Raw genomic sequence first — 16,507 nt, forward strand, 5'->3', positions numbered from 1 at the left:
ATTTCAAATCAAATCCCTTGACATCAAAACACAAGAGATGCAATCATTTTCTCAGTTAATAACAATGAGAATAATAGCAAAACACCCACACATTTTAGAAAGAAAAACTTTCTGGACCCAAAATTTTGGTGTCTCAGCATCAGCAATCCACATAATATATTTCTGATAACCCAACTCAAATCTTTAATTTAAACAGGTAATGTACATCCTTACAAAAGACTAATATGGATACAGAGAACGGGTAACATATCTAAATCTGTGCTTTGCAGGTCTGCTTATTATGCCCTAGCCCTTGGCACTTGCTGCAGTGAACTGCTCTTTTTATCACAATCCTAGGTTCTACAGGCTTTTCCTTTGGCCGGCCGGCCAGCCGGCGGGTACGAGGAGGCCATGTACTTGCAGCATGGAAGAGGTTGGTGCAGACCGGCCGACCAACATCAGGTATGGGATTGATGGACAATGAATAAGCTAGACGGTAGCACCCCGTCGAGAAGTACTTGGAACAATAATCATATATGCATTGATTGGTTTGTTCCAGTACAGCAAGAGCGTGCACACAAGGTAGGCCAGTCACCTGCCACCGTCTGCATGTGCATTCCCTAGTTTCGGTGTTGACGATTTTGGTCGACTCATCGCTCACCTCAAACACACTGCCAGCTGAACAAATCACACCAAGAGAGCGTGCTTTGATCATCTCTTCCTGTACCTTCTGATTTGCGGAGGGTACAAGTGCCTCAGTCCAAGTGTTTGAAGACTCACGGCGGCTAAACATCAACTCCATCAGCTTGCACCTCAGGATGTCAATTATCTGCAGTACTGATGGTTCATATCTCGTCGATACCCAGCTGTTGAATTTCTCTGTAGCACCAGATGAGTAATGACCGTGTCTCGAACCCTTGATGAAGGCATCAGACCAGGATTCTGGTTTCATGGCCAAAACCCATTCAGCAAGTTCTTTTGACTGAATCCTGATGTTTTCAATGGATTCATTGAACTCATCAACTTTACAAGCATATATGGCTCTTCTAAGATGATCGACCATTTTATCCTTCACTTCCTGTGTCCAGGTGTTCTCCATCTCTGTCATAAAATTTTCTATGAGGCACTGTTCGCTGTAGCAATGAAAACTGTCCTCAAACACCTTGGACAATTCCTCCTCCAAGCCATATTGACAGCTTGACACAAAAGTGATGACACGAGACAGAGTAAAAGCAGACTTAAGCTGTACCAAAAACCAATGCCAATTCTCCCTTGTCTCAGAATCTACAACAGAGAAAGCAACCGGATAGATATCATTCTCTCCATCAACTGCAGTTGCGACTACAAACTTCCACTGCTTATTTGCTTTCAGAGATAAGTCATCAAGAAAAAGGAGAGGGCGGCAACCATGCTCGAAACCATAAAGTGAGGCATGAAAGGCAACAAAGAAACGAAATCTTGAATCATCTGATGTCTGTAATGTTGCAACACTACCTGGATTTGTCTCTATTATCCTCTCACAGAACCAGGGCAGTTGATTGCAAGCCTCTTCATGTGAGTTGTGGAGCTCTTTCTTGGCAATAAATTTGCCACGCCATGCTTGTGAGTAGTTTAAGCTGAGTCCATATTCTCGTTGAAGATCATTTGCAATATCCATTGGCTTATAATTTGGTGTCTCTCGCAACTTGTCCTTTATAATACTAGCAACCCATCTTTGTGATGCAAGCCGACGACTTTCCTTACTAAGTTCCTTTCCACATGTATGAGTATCATTTATTTTCTTAATCATAAATTCTTGTTTGGCAGATGACCTAGATGCATGTATTCTCCATGGACAACCCTCAATAGTACATTCAGCAGTTACCCGAGATCTGTCATTCTTAATAAATCTATACATGAAACTATTTGCAATGGCGTACTTGTGCAATGCATCACGGAAGGCCTTTGGACTAGAGAATACCTGACCTATGCCAGTGATCATACTATTCCAATCGGTACATAATCTTCGCCGTTTAGCTTCATCAAGAGTATCTAGTGAGGTGGTGTTAGCATCAGTCAACATACCTGAGTCAGCCACAACGCTCCTAATTATCCTACCAAAAATAAATAAATAAATCTAATCACTCTTCTCCTGTTTGAACAACTTTTGCAATAAAAATCTGAAGTGTATGGTAAATACCTGTTTTCAGCTTTCTTCAGGATATATATGTCAGTTGTATCTGAATTTGCATTAAAATTAACCATGCGCCGCAGGTCTTTGTCGTTAGATATTGTGATGAGAGTCTGTTTGTTTCTTGGAAGGAAGTACTTAATTGAAAATAGTTCAGCATTGATGTTAAACATAGAAGATATCTCTGACTTTAAATCATAGAGTGACATTTCACTGTCAACATCAATTGCATGTGCTTCACCACCCGAATAAGACAGGGTTCCATCATTATTTGTAACAAATCCTCCACCAGATTGGCAAATAGCTAGAATTTTCCCTCTTCCCATGGTATAGAACAATTCTTACAGCCACTTCATGAATCTGAGTTAATGATGCAAAAACAAGCACAAAATTAAACAAAATATGAATAGAACACCAACCTCATGGAATAATTAAAAAAATGAATAGAATTAAATATAGCTAGATATTTTATGTTCTTCAATGATGGAAACTATGTCCAGAAGTCGATTCAATGAGTAAAACTCGGAATGCTTTCTTCACTAGCTTTCGGCCATCTTCAAGTGCAAGCTTTGCAGGACTGGTGTAAGGCCATCTCAGTAAGAGTAAATTTTAAGTCGAGAGTCTGAAACCCTTCTAATAAAATTGTCTTTCTAATTAGTTATTCTCTTGTTTTAAGATTCTACCTAGCTGATTACGAATTATCCTTTTGAACATAAAATATCATTAAAGAAATTACTGAATTTTGCTTCTTTTGATGCTTATTAAAGAAATGTATTCTATTTTCATTGCCAAACCCATATTTATTTGTTCTAAAATGAATTTTTCAAAACAATTTTCTCGTTATACCACTAGAAAATTGCTTACTAAAATCTAATTTTGGATGGCAGGGTAACGATGATCTTCCTGACCCTTCAGAACTATTACAATTCTCTATCAAAACTTGGAATCTTTATGTTTGATTCAACAATAAACTAAGTTTTTTGCTAAAGCTCATTTTATTCAAATTACATTAACTAAGTCCAAGTCTGACATTGAAATCAGAGAACCTACCAGAATTTATCTTTGATTGATTTTGTCCGTCACTTCCACTTATGGAAACAAGAACTTGAGTATATAGTTGTTTTGGCTTTGCATTGCAAATAGCATAGATCTGGAAATTTCTATGGATTTGAATTATACCACAAGCCGTAGGGATTACTGTTTAATTCCTTAATTAGGGCTTCTTCCTACCTAATACTTGCCAGTTAGACAACAATCCTAAATGTTGTTGTCATGGTCTATCAACCATATGCAATTGAGGCATATAAGTGAGCACAGATATCACTGATTATTAAAGTGGAGTCCCAGTGTCCCACTACCAGCAACGATTTATATTGCCCTCGCCGAGCATGGAGCAATTTCTATGCAAAGCAACAAGTTGAATTATCCAAAATAATACAAGCCATTGTAGCTCATAAAACAAGAAACAACTTATACCTAAGCAGAAAGAAATAGAGCATTAAATCAAAAGATTCATGCAGCGGCATCACCACTGAAATTTAGTTATTTCATCGAACTCTGTCAAGCGACTCTAACAACCTTTCATTTTAGACCTTCCAGAATGAAATTAATTGGACAATCTATATTGTCTGTGGTCCTAGACACCCATTACAAGACCACAGTGACGCTTAAATGTGCCTCAAAACTTCTAAGCAATTTCTGCATCATTTTAAATATTCTAATTGGTAGCAAAATAATCTTGTCAAATCGTATAGCAGCTTTGCACTATATCGATATGTTACGGACACACCACATAAGCAAACTAACCTGCTATTCTAAATGCATACGAATACTACAGTTAATATGCATCTTGCACCAAGGTTGAAATACAAAACTAAGTTCAGTTCCAATCAGGTATTCAGAGTTTAGGTTAGGTATCTTCAACAGCTTTGTCAAGGTTCAGAGTTTAAGTACAAATTATCAAAGCAAGAACTGCATGAGGGAATAATAATGGAAAGACAAAGAAAGAAAGGAAACATATTGCACCTTCTTATGTATGTTGCCTAAACTAGAATCTACTTTGGTAAGATTCAGTTGTTTTATTCTGAAGCTGGTATTATATATATAAGAAATGTATCTAATAAAATGTATGCCAAAGCTACCATCTCGTTAAAGTTCAAACAATCTATTACTGAGGCCAAGCATATGCAACAAAAAAAAATAATGGTCTTGATGCATGGTTGCGTCTAGTAACTTAAGATTCCCCTTAGCGTGTGACACACCTAACTAGAAAGAACCACAATGATCCCCAACGGATGGAGTCAATCGCAATCTGCATTGGTGAGGGCTGACCAGATTCGGCATAATTCTCAGCTAAATCAACAGAAAATGGCGAAACCAATCTCGAGTTGAACACGAATACCAGCTAAAGAGCTCGCTAACTATTGTCAATCTTGTCTGTCTTCAGAAAGCCCTTCAGGAAAGTTATAATTCACATGTTCCGGTTAAACAACAAATCTTTTTTTTCATTTGAGGGAAAACAAAAGAAACACACTCGCCTTGCTAACTTTTTTCCTCCGCGACCGTACACAAAAGAGGTCCATACGCATGAAAATCCACAAAGACAAATCGACAAGAAGACTTATTATGCTGATACGGATTATAGTTCATTCGAGATGATGATTTTAGGAGATAAGTGTAGCCGAATCACAAGCAAAAGGAAACTAGCACCCTGCGACAGAATCAATACTGCTTTTCTCCTTGAGCCTACCTTTCCTCGGGGAATTGATCACCGCCAAGATGGAGAACGTTTGAGATTATACCCCAGGGAGTCGAAACCCAAGAAAGAAGAGAGGCTAAATACCGAAATAAATTGTATATTGTTCGGTCCTAATTCAATAAATTCCAAGAAAGCGCAAAAAGAGGAAAGATCTTCTTGGTCAAGAAAACTAGAAGGATTCAAATGAATGGATACCCCAAACCAAAATAAAACCAGATCTATCAAGATTCGGCAGCTAACTCCTGGTCGCCATACTAAATAAGCCCGCAAGGCCCAGGATCTTCGAATTCAGCAATGATACCAGCAAAGAAATTGGCAACAGAAAGAAAAAACAAGAAGTGAGAACTTAGGAATCGGCACCTGGAAACCATGCGATGGTCTCCCCAGAGGAGATGATTCGCGATCCAGAACGACCAATCGAGAACTCGCTTTCAAGATTTAGGCTCCCAAATCGATCAACCAAACCGGAGGAACCAATAAATAAAAGAAATCCAGAAGAAATCGAGGACAAAACCACAGTGTCGAGGGGAGGGGGTTTAGAAGTCGACGGAAGCCGAAGGGTTATCCCAAACCGAAAGGGATCACCACATAATAATCTTACGGTCCAGCCTGATAGATCGAGGCCCGGTCCGGAATCGCGGACTGATAATTCAGACCCAAGGAGGACCGGACCGGACCGAACCGGGTAAACACTTTAAAGCGGCACAAAAATTAAAGCTTTAGGGATGGGTTTTCAATTAGAAAGACTGGGATTTCTTGGGACCTTTACCTCAATTGCAAAGGCTGGGCCAAATACAAAGGAGTAATCAACCCCATAGTCTTTTTGATAGATTCTGTTTGTGACACATGTGAAGCAATTCTAATAGCTCCGGCGATGTATCTCTCAAATGCTAAACCTAGAACTTGACATGGTATCTCCTACCAACCACACACCAAAGACATATCCTCGTCAACAAGTATTAGAACTTCGAGAGTACAACCTGGTGACAAGATGAGCGTACCAAAGTCTAGTATATGGCCAATATATAGGAAGGGAGGTTGAAAGGATTAACGAAACTTAATACAAGATGCCCTTTTTTTTTTTGCTCTCTAGAGAATATCCTGCCTGTTTTCTCAAAAAACGAAACACACTAGTAGAAATAATAGAAAGAAAAAAAAACTCCTTAAGATGGTACCAAGACACTGGCAGCAGAGTTAAAGAGATCGCAACAACTGCAAAAGTCACTCATGGGTGCACACACAAGTACATTATTTGTCTAAACTTCTGAACATAGGTTTTATTAATAACAATGTGTGGTAAATATGTACTATATACATATCATATACTTGCTCTTGCATCTATTCTGTTTATATTTCCTGATACGGGGGATTATAGATATAGTGGATATAGAATATGCGCCCATGGGCTGTCTCAACAAAGCTCAACAGCATTTTTAGAGATGCCTCCCCGAAGATCCAGAGAGAGAGAGAGAGAGTTTAACAGTGCCAGAACACAAGATCGTCCCTGAATCTTCCTGAACACAGTCTGGCATTAGAGGCAATAAGTTAATCTCGCCAATGCAGGAATCAGAATAGCTGGAAGAACAAGGTCGTCGAACCATCACTAAATGACCTCAGCCCTGCCGGCTTAACCAGTACTCTGCACAATGGGCATGTCCTTTCTCTTTCAAACCTGAAAAGTTTAATGGCGGGTCATGAATAAGCAAATTCAAGACAATTCCTACTCAAACAAACAGACATGAAACCTGGAGATATAAAAGATAATTGCAGAAAACTAAACTGTATAATCAAGATCACAGACAAGAAGGAATTTGGGCAACTTGTTCCTCCAAGGCAGGCAAAGTGGTGACAATTTAAAACAACCCAAAATACTACGGAAATATTAGTGGGAGAATCTTTATGTAGTCCAAATAATTTTTCCTTTTATTTGGACACTCCATGTATATTTGAAGTAGAGCCACGTATTAGATCACAGCCAACAGATGACAATTAGAACTAAGAAGTATTGCTGTTTCCAACATCCTATAAGACTGCTTGTAGAAAAATCCTAAAAACAAAGAAAAGCAAACAAAACTGAAAATGATGAGGTGAATAGACACGTTACCATTCAGAGACACAGTCTTCACAGAATATGTGTTTACAACGAAGTAGAATAGGAACATTCATCTTCTCTTGGCAAATGGCACACAGATCACCAGCTGCAATTACCTGAATTTTTTACATAACAAGTAAATCAAGCATCACATTGTCACAAAGGCACCATTGATTTTGTTTTGGCTTCAATGCCAGCAGAGCTGATTTACAATTGCAGATTGTTCTTGCAACAAAAGTAATTGCAGAAATGAATATGATACCCTGAAGTTTGGCCACTCTAGATAGGAAATAAAGTATCTTCTGCTAGTATTTCAAAAGCATTCTCTCAAGAATCATTCTTTTTACAAGCATGAAATCAAATATAAATGTGCAAATTCAAATTTTCACTAAAAAGAAGGTGCACGTAGTTAACCTAATTCTGATATCAATATAAGAGCTTAATTGAATTTCTTTCCTTAATATTTGCAACACTAAGCAGAGATTAAAGACCATATTTATCAGATACATAATTAAGCTCATAACTGCAGAAGCATTCGTTAGGTCTCTTAATGGCAAAAACTATGCTAGTTGAATACTTAAATCATTGGAGAGATGTACACAATGTTAGGGACATCCTCCAAGTACAATAAATAATTGTTACAAGTGACTTTCTTAGACTAACACAAGTCACAAGCTATTTCATTATGATTTAACAGGAAATATGCCACCCAACTTCAGGACATGACCCAATCCTTGAGAGAATATAAAATCAATAACGTCCCATATCTGACCAAAAGATCTAGCTAGAAGTTAGATTTCAGATTCCTTGATTCATACAAGAACCTAGATTTTCTAATGGAAATCTCACGGATAACATTAAAAAAAAAGTTCTCATCACAACCATGGGAATTAACAATGGTCATCCTCATATAAACCACAAAGTTGCCCAACAGTAAGCCCTAGTACAATGACCTTAGGGTTGAATGATCATGGGTTAGCTTCAGTTGGCCTTGTAGGCTTGCACCTAGTTATGCAGGTTGGACTCAAATGCCATTTTGGCAATCCAGAACCTAAACCAAAACTTGAGTAAAGGTTATTATCTGTGTATGACATATGCCAAATTCAGGTTACAAATTTTGATGGTTAAACATGTAACAGCCAAGATTTCTTTATCACCAAGAGCAGCTATCCAGAAGGTGAGGTGCTGCTAGCTTACTGGTAAAGAGATCGTTGCATGGTCTTTGGGATCGAATCCAGCCTTCGCCACTCACCCTTTGCGATAAAGAGCAGACATCCATACCAGAACAAAGAATACGAAGTAGAATGCCTCAATGCCCCGCATATTGTTGGTGTTTGAGTTGATTAAAATATAATAAATTGAATGGGATATATTTTAGCACAGTTTAAGAATTATGAAATCATTTTCAGACTTTCTATCAGATATAAAGCTGCTGTTCTGATCCAAAAGTGTTAAGTGAGGACTATTGCTAACGTCACAGTTTATGCTAGCAATAACTGCATGCACAATTTCAGGCAATTCACTTATGTCCTTTGTCTAGGCTAGTAGCTAGGAACCAGCTGTGGGATCTACATGAGGTTAATATGCATCCCTTTTCCCTATTCCAACACTTCCATGGAGCTCAGTCATTACTTTTCTTCCCAATTCTACATAAAGTAAGATTTTAAGTTATTCTATATCCAACCTCAGAGTGATGAGAGAAACTTAATATTATAAAGATGACTTATGTTAAAGAATCATGATATCAGATGATCATTCTTTTGTCATTACACATGTTTAAAGTAGCTAAATAATACAAAGATAAAAAAAAAATAGTCCTCGATGATGGAAATGATCAAATTAAATAACTAAATAACAGGGATCTAGAAGCGAAGCTATTGCAAGACAGCCAAGGATTGGAAATGAAGGCATGGCAATATATGTCACCAAATTTAATACATAAGCTATCGGTATATGAATTTGAGCAAAAAAGTACAATACAAATTGGTGAATTGCAGACATATGAATAATCAATTATCAAAAGTTCAGCAATAACAAATTGTGGCAAAGGTCTCTGTTGGTGTTGCATGTAATTAAATATATATTAGACAGCGAAAATACATCTTAACTAAGGCTAAAGCTTGTAAATCATTTGACAAAGAATGATATTCAACTACAGTAAGCCTAAGAAATAAAATATTGAAACAAAGAATGATAAACAACTACATTAAGCCTAAGATATAAAAGATTGAAATGATCAAGAGTTCACCTGTTCAGACGTTGCATAAGACCCATAATGTACTTCTTTACGTGATAGTGCCTTCAATGCAGCAAAAAATGATTGAACCTGAAATCAGAGAGTTGGAAATATCAAAGAAGATACATGTTCTACCATTTGTGGAAATGTAGTTTGTTCTGTCAAGCTGAAAAGTTCAGCTTGATGAACACTTTCAAGATCAATATAACAAGTACCAGAAACTAGCATTCAATAAAGTATACCACACCTGCTCTACAACTGATGTCAGCTTGAAAGTAAGATACAGTCCAGTAGTAAGAGAAGAAAACAGGCTCCCATATTCCTTGTTCAGGAAGAATCGGTACCAAACAGCAGTTGGCAATAAAGAGCGGTATAAAAGTAGAAAGTACTCTACAAGAGTTAGCATTTGACCCTAATAAAGAGAACAAACAAAGGAAATGTGAATTAACAGAAGCTGAAACTTTCCAAAAGTCAAATATTTGAAGTACAATAAATGTGAATCATTATACAAACAAGAAAAAACCAAAACATAAAATTGGCTTTATGCAATACTATGATTTTCATTGTCCATCTATTGGAAGTTGCAATGTATAAGATGTCAGGAGTTTGAATGAAAAATAAGCGTTGACAATGAACAGATACAGAATTCCAAAAGAATAATGAAGTTAGGACTATTGCTAACATAATAAAGAACAGCTAATAAGGTAACTAAATACATTTAGAGAATTAGCATTACTAACTTCACCAACTTATCAAATTAAGTGGGAAGAAACAATGCATACCAAATTTTTGAGTGGCAAATATGCAAGCTGGAAATAATTTCAATAGAAAGCAAAGAGGAATTTTAATTTCACTAGAAATCAACTGTGATTTGATTATAATTATATAAAATCTACAACATCTAATAAGATTTCAGCTTTGCAGCAGCCTTCCCAATGCAATGACAAACCTGATAACTAATTGAACTCATGGGGATAGTCAACAAGAGGATTAGTACAAGAATCATCATATCGACAAGCATATTTGACCAGTCTTCGGACAAATCAAAAAGCAACCATCTTAAGAAAGACAAACTCAACACTTGAAATGATAACTGAAAAAACCTACAGTTTTAGAACCTATAAAAAGAGGAGAGTAAAAGCAGGAAATGGGAGGGGAGAAACAGAAGCTGTCCTTTGAAAGGTCAGAAGCCTTGAACATCACTATTTGGTAAATATTCGGAAAACTAATGATATTTTCATCCAGCCATAGAGACCTCCAATTTAATTGGAAAATCAAGACCATCTTAGCTTCGCTAAAACAGATGGGTCTTTGAGATCACCAATTAAAAGTTCATATATCATGATAACTACCTAAAAATTTTCTTGATGTTCAGAACAAATTCACTTTCAAGCTAGTGCTAGCTACTAGATATGTGTAAATGTACATGGTAAAACGATTACTTTCTAATGCAATACCAACTAGGTATTTATATCCGTTACTAATTACATTGTTAGCCATCTAAATTTTGGAGGATAATTGATATAAAAAGGACATGTAATTATTAAACAATCATATAACAGAAACATGAAAAAAAGGCTTACCTGCTTACGATAGCTACGGCCTTTAAAGTTTTTGTAGTATATCAAGAGAATACACTTCACAATCATAGCTGCTTGGCGCATCACTACATCTGGACAGTAATACTCAGTGAGCAAGTTGTGAAGGAAATCCTTCATGACCTATACAGGAAATATCTAAAACTAGACTAAGACATAGTTTTAAAGGAGAATATATTTGGAAAGCGATAAACCTATGACTCATTCAATTTAGACAAATAAAACATGCTTAATACTAGCAATCCATAATGATGAAGTGTCAAGTCTTAGCTTATATATGTTTATATACCTAAATGGAGGCCAATGAATATGTGTTTAAATGATTCTGACAAGATTAACAATTCCTGATGGAATGTTCCGAACATGTACCAAGCAATCAACCACGTCAAACGGAATTGTTTGCAACAGAAATTTATGCATTGCATCAAGAAATAACTCATCTCGTAGACTTCCTAATAATGAATCTTTGATGGGAATAGCAGCAAAGAAAGTTTGTAGATACAGACAAGAAAAAATCATTCCACAAGACACAAGTGGATTAATCTTAGTCCAAATGACATTATATCCTCCATACAAGTTTCCCCTCTTTAAAATATGAGAGCATTGTTATTAAACTTGGACCTCAAGTTTAATAAATTTTGGAGGAAGCACTTAAGCAATTTCAAATTTTCAAATACAATACAAAAGGCCTTCAAGCATTGTTATTAAACTTGGACCCGACAGGCAGGTCCTACTGGAAGAGTCTTGAATGGACCTTGGCTAGTCTGGTTCGTTAAGTCGATCAAATCTATCCATATTGGCCATAATAGTCTTGAATATAATTACTCTTTATTTAACTTTTGAAAGTATTCTAGTCTTTTTGTTGGAATTTTTTTTGTGAGCGTGTTACCTGCCCCCTCTCTCTAATTGTCCCCTCTATCATCATTTTCCTCTGTCATTTCTGTTAGTGTCCTCTCTCGATCTTTTGTTGTCATCCTCTATTTTCCCTTTTTTTTGTCCTTTATTTAGCTCTCCATCGTTGCTCTTTTCACCAACGCCCTTTTCATGGCCACTTTCTATCTTTTGGTCATCGATTTTCTTGAATTCAGTTATAACTTGCAGTCCAACCTCTTCACTTACTGGACCAACCAGTGAATCAATAACCTGATGCTTAGCATGGATGATGTTCGAACCGATCTCATAATTAGGTCCTCTAGTCTAAAGATTGACAAAGGACTCTTTTTGTAGAAATTGATCAAAACTGAGTAAAAAGGTTAAGCTTCATTTTTCTTGTAGATGCATATACCAATTTTAGGAACATGAAATACAAAGATTACCAGTTTCCTGTTAAAAAATTGTGATTAATCTTTTAATAAGCACTCGACAAAGGGCTACCCATAAATACACCCATGATTGGATCAATTATTGCCATACTTCCAATTGGATCATATATTAGTACAACTTGCAATTCAAAATTATCTACTTGAATACCACCTTAATTTCTTGTCACATAGCACTTTAAGTCTAAACAAACAAAAATCATTTAGATGTACTGTACGGGGACATTATGGGTGGCTTTTGTTGTTGTTGAGTTGATGAGAATTGATTATCACTGCTGCATGATATGTTAGTGTTTGTGCATTCCAGCTCCACATTGACATGATACAACCACCACCAAGTTGTGAAATCATTCCCCTGATATTTCAGCATGACATAGTCAAGATGAAGTTAAGCAGCCAAGAAAAGAACTAAGCAAAACACACTAACGCAAGGAGAGGAGACAAGAAAATCCTAGATACTGCTAAACTAGAGAAATACAAAGATATAGGCTTGAATCTTGATCAATCCATTTGCAACACTACTTATGAAAGGAAGATTGGGAACCAGCAATGGCACTGTAAGGTAAATAAAAATGAAAAGATATGTGAACATAAAAATCATTAACTTCCTTCAGATTATTTTTTCAAGGAGTAGACAAAAATCCATATAGTATAAAGAGGACACAGCTGGATAGTGAATTACATTTTCATAGAACCATATAAGTTAGAATAGCAGCATCCACGTCCCATGTGCAAGACAAGAGAACAATTAAATTTGACAAATAATGAAGTAGAGGAGTCTTCACAGCTGGAGAAATATCACTAAACATACCAAAGCTGTACAAAGATTTAGGTTATAGACGAGACTAAATATCTCAATGTATAATAAGCAGGTTCAAACAAAACAGAATACCGAGAGAAGATTACTCTCAGCAAAGTGGATAGTGGATACCATTAACCAAGATAATAAATACGGCATGCCAAAATCGTGGTATTTCTTTTGGAGGAAGCATAATTAGTGGATACAAGAGATCATCGTTCCTGTACCACCAGTAGATGCCAAATACGTGTACCATGCAGACCAGTATAATTCCAACAATCACAGATATTTTTCGCTCTCCCTGCAAAGACAACAACCAGTAAAAGTGTGACTGATCCGATTATTAGTAGATACCATTATCCTACCAATACTTGAATATATTCCTTGAACACCAACATCACTGAAAGGTTGACTTTATTAATCTTCATGCATGCTGAATTTTAGAAGTACTGGTCTTAAATGATTACCTAATAGCTACGTCAATTCAGTCATCTAACAAGGAAATCTGCAACAGTAAGCTTTAACAATGCAGAAATTAACAGTTTCCTCATTAGCACATCATATTGTTCCCATCTTATCGGCTATATGCTATAGCCTAGTGTTGTTGAAAACAACACTTAAGAAATTACACTGTTTATGAGGACAACATGTTATCGGTCATGTTTAAAAGGTGAAGCACAAAATCTTGATGTTCGAAAGGAAGAGTTGTTTGATAAGGGCTCTCCTTGGTGAAATTTTACTGAAGCAATTCACATAACTAAACATTTGTTGGGTTCACATTCACCCCAAAAATTCAACCTAACCTAGTTGGGACTTGGGAGAAGGGTCAGAAGTGTTGGCACCAAAATTAAGACAGCATACTTGAAGACATACGAATCAGTATTAAAATACATATCTCTCAGCATTACCTACATATGTTTCCAGCAATGTGAGAAATCTGATCACGAACAGAAGTACATGGGAAACATAGGGAGACTGGTCAATAAGCAACAAGAAAAAGAAATCATGGGAAAAATGCCATACAATTATGAAGATCAGTACAAATACACAGAGAAGTTTTCACAATTGTCTCAACATAATGCTGAAAAGAAAATCACACTGTAAATTGTGTATAGGATAAAAAAAGTTGTTGTGTAGAGAAGTAACAACAAACCTTTAAAGCAGTCTGTTTTCTCAAAACAGCATTGGACTTAAACATCACTGCTGAGATCCAAATAGTGACCAAGAAACCTGTAGTTTTCAAGAAAATTAACATTCAAAAGTCAGGTAATAAGTGAACAAGCCAATTTGTATCCAGTGATCCAGAAGCATAGAAAATTAGGTCCATAATGACAGCTACTCCAACAAAAGTACAATACAAATATAAAGAGAAACAAAAAAAAAAGTTATACAAATCAAATCAATAATGACATTCTTAAAAATGACACTGCCTATAAGCCATGAACATGTTCCACATCAATAATCAAAAAGCGCACAATTGGAAGAAATAACAAAGCAAAACAAACAAAAGCACTTCTAGAACTTGTCATAGAGCAGTGTTTACATGTAACACACAACTGCAAAGGAAACAACAGCATAAGTTTTAAGCAAACACTACAGCATAATAAACACACAAAATGCTATCTTGGAAGGAAAAGGATGCAAACATGTATATTGCAAATTTTGAGACGATAAAACCAAGGCATCAGCAAAATGATCATAATTCGAGCATCTCCATCAGACAATTCTCAAAGTTTCTCAACAACACTAACGAAATAACAGACGCGAACATCCTTACCCTGCAAATGCTGTCTGATAAAGACTACCAAAAGAAGCAACGAGAATGGCAGTATCTGCTCGATCCATTTAGCAATCCGTTGTATATCATATCTCTGATACGACGAATCCCTGTTGTTACCTGTCATGTTCACATCACCATCTGAGCTGTGGCCGCCAAATGCGGAGTCAGATGTCGGCACAGAGGAAGACGGCGAGGCCCCCTCTCCGACTCCATTATCACTTACTCCATCTCCTCCCTGCCTCTCGGATGAAGCAGCGATCAGCTCACCAGGGACAACAACACCAGAATTCACCTCTCCACCGGGACCCAGAGCCGAACGATGCAGCTGGCTCGACGCCACCCGGAGGCTCTCCTGATCGCCAGCCCCCACTATCCTTATCGACACCTCCCCGCCGCCGGTGGGGGACGTGGAAGACTCGTCCACCCGGGCAGGACCAACCTCTGGCAGCGGTAATCCCCCGCCGATCAATCTCTCGCTTTCCGATTGGCTCGCTTCGGGCCGCAAGATCCCGGAGTACTCCAGGAGCGCCGACAACGGTGCCTGGATGAGATTAGACGCCGAGTAAGGGATAACGTACCTCCTCGAAGAGCCGCCTCCGGCACTACCGGAGGAAGGGGCCCTGTAAGGATCAGAACCTCCGCTGGGGGTATCCATCACCTGGGAACCGAATCGGACCGAGAAAACCTCAGAAAGTGCGTCAAGAAACGGTGATCGATGTCTAGAAGGATCCTTGTCGGAAATTATGGGAGAGAGCGGGTGCTGGAGCAATGTAGGAGGGATCTCTTGCGGGGAATTCAAAAACCCTAATTCGAGGCGTGGGAAAGGGGGAAGGAGGAGGGTTCTTGGAAGGACGGGGAGGAAAACAGGAGGACGAAGCAAGAGAGGGTAGGAAGGAAGGCCGCGTCAAATAAATATCGTCTCTTCTATTCCCTCCCTGTTCGGTGTCTCAGTCCGCGTAGTTGTTACACGCCGTGCCATTACCATCTCGTACTGAAACACCCGGAGTGCCTTTCAGGGGTGATGTCATCTCCGACACACCAATGGCGTTGCTACTGTTCGTCCTGCCCTGTCGCCAATGAACTGCCATTTCGCTGAGCCGTACCGAGTCACCCATGGAATATTCCATGGGTTACGTCATCGCTGACGCATCCACGGCGTTGTTATTGTTCGTCGTCCCCGGCCATCAATGAACTGCGGTTTCACTGGTCGTACTCAGTCACCCCTGGAATCGTACATGGGTGATATAACCTCTGATGCATCCAAGAACTGAGGGGTAGTACTTCTGCCAGCAATATCGTCCAGGGGTGACGGAGTCTGTCTTCGTCGAACAAAGTTACAGCTGAACAAGATTGTGTTATACAGGGCATTTTTACTGTTTCAATGTTTTAAGGTGGATGAAGACTTGAATAAGAGTTTAACCAGTACAGGGACGAAGCAGGCTACACTGTGCATGGGGGGTGACCACCCGCTGGTCCTGCAGTTGCCTCACTGCGGCCACTTCACGTACCTGTTGCTACACTTAATAGCGTAAACCTAAATTTATTGATGAGATATGGACGACACAGCATCAAATATGGCACCCGTATAACCACCACGTGCAAGACAAATCCATCAAACGTCGCACCAGCAATACATGAGCATCATTAGGGATGAAGACAAATCAATCATAGTATCTGAAAAGCTTAACCATTTCGAGTTTAAAAAAATAGGCCATATGCAATCCAAAAATGAGACCTCTATCTAACAATAAATAAATAATTGAAAATAAAGAAAGA

The 16,507-nt window shown here is 38.1% G+C and overlaps 2 protein-coding genes across 6 annotated transcripts; both read right to left on the reverse strand.

Moving 5' to 3' along the window:
* Positions 1 to 157: 157 nt before the first annotated feature.
* Positions 158 to 5,483, reverse strand: LOC104000972 (uncharacterized). 4 transcript variants are annotated; one of them, XM_009423142.3, is made up of 3 exons: positions 5,268 to 5,483; positions 2,159 to 2,509; positions 158 to 2,072 (listed from the first exon to the last, which is right to left on the reverse strand). In XM_009423142.3, the coding sequence occupies exons 2-3, from the start codon at positions 2,473 to 2,475 to the stop codon at positions 251 to 253; spliced, it is 2,139 nt and encodes a 712-aa protein (XP_009421417.2). In that variant the 5' UTR covers positions 2,476 to 2,509; positions 5,268 to 5,483; the 3' UTR covers positions 158 to 250. The 4 variants fall into 4 exon arrangements, with proteins under 4 accessions (XP_009421417.2, XP_065027808.1, XP_065027807.1 ...); XM_065171736.1 differs by lacking the exon at positions 5,268 to 5,483 and adding an exon at positions 4,899 to 5,238; XM_065171735.1 differs by lacking the exon at positions 5,268 to 5,483 and adding an exon at positions 4,411 to 4,857.
* Positions 5,484 to 6,101: 618 nt separating this feature from the next.
* Positions 6,102 to 15,624, reverse strand: LOC135651562 (uncharacterized). Of its 2 annotated transcripts, XM_065171738.1 has the most exons (9): positions 15,390 to 15,617; positions 14,729 to 15,272; positions 14,105 to 14,181; positions 13,084 to 13,252; positions 10,819 to 10,907; positions 9,483 to 9,647; positions 9,248 to 9,325; positions 7,012 to 7,115; positions 6,102 to 6,579 (listed from the first exon to the last, which is right to left on the reverse strand). In XM_065171738.1, the coding sequence occupies exons 2-9, from the start codon at positions 14,853 to 14,855 to the stop codon at positions 6,474 to 6,476; spliced, it is 915 nt and encodes a 304-aa protein (XP_065027810.1). In that variant the 5' UTR covers positions 14,856 to 15,272; positions 15,390 to 15,617; the 3' UTR covers positions 6,102 to 6,473. The 2 variants fall into 2 exon arrangements, with proteins under 2 accessions (XP_065027810.1, XP_065027809.1); XM_065171737.1 differs by having other exon boundaries at positions 14,729 to 15,624.
* Between the last annotated feature and the right edge of the window lie 883 nt (positions 15,625 to 16,507).

Source organism: Musa acuminata, chromosome BXJ3-10, assembly GCF_036884655.1.
Source record: "Musa acuminata AAA Group cultivar baxijiao chromosome BXJ3-10, Cavendish_Baxijiao_AAA, whole genome shotgun sequence".
Taxonomy (NCBI): domain Eukaryota; kingdom Viridiplantae; phylum Streptophyta; class Magnoliopsida; order Zingiberales; family Musaceae; genus Musa; species Musa acuminata.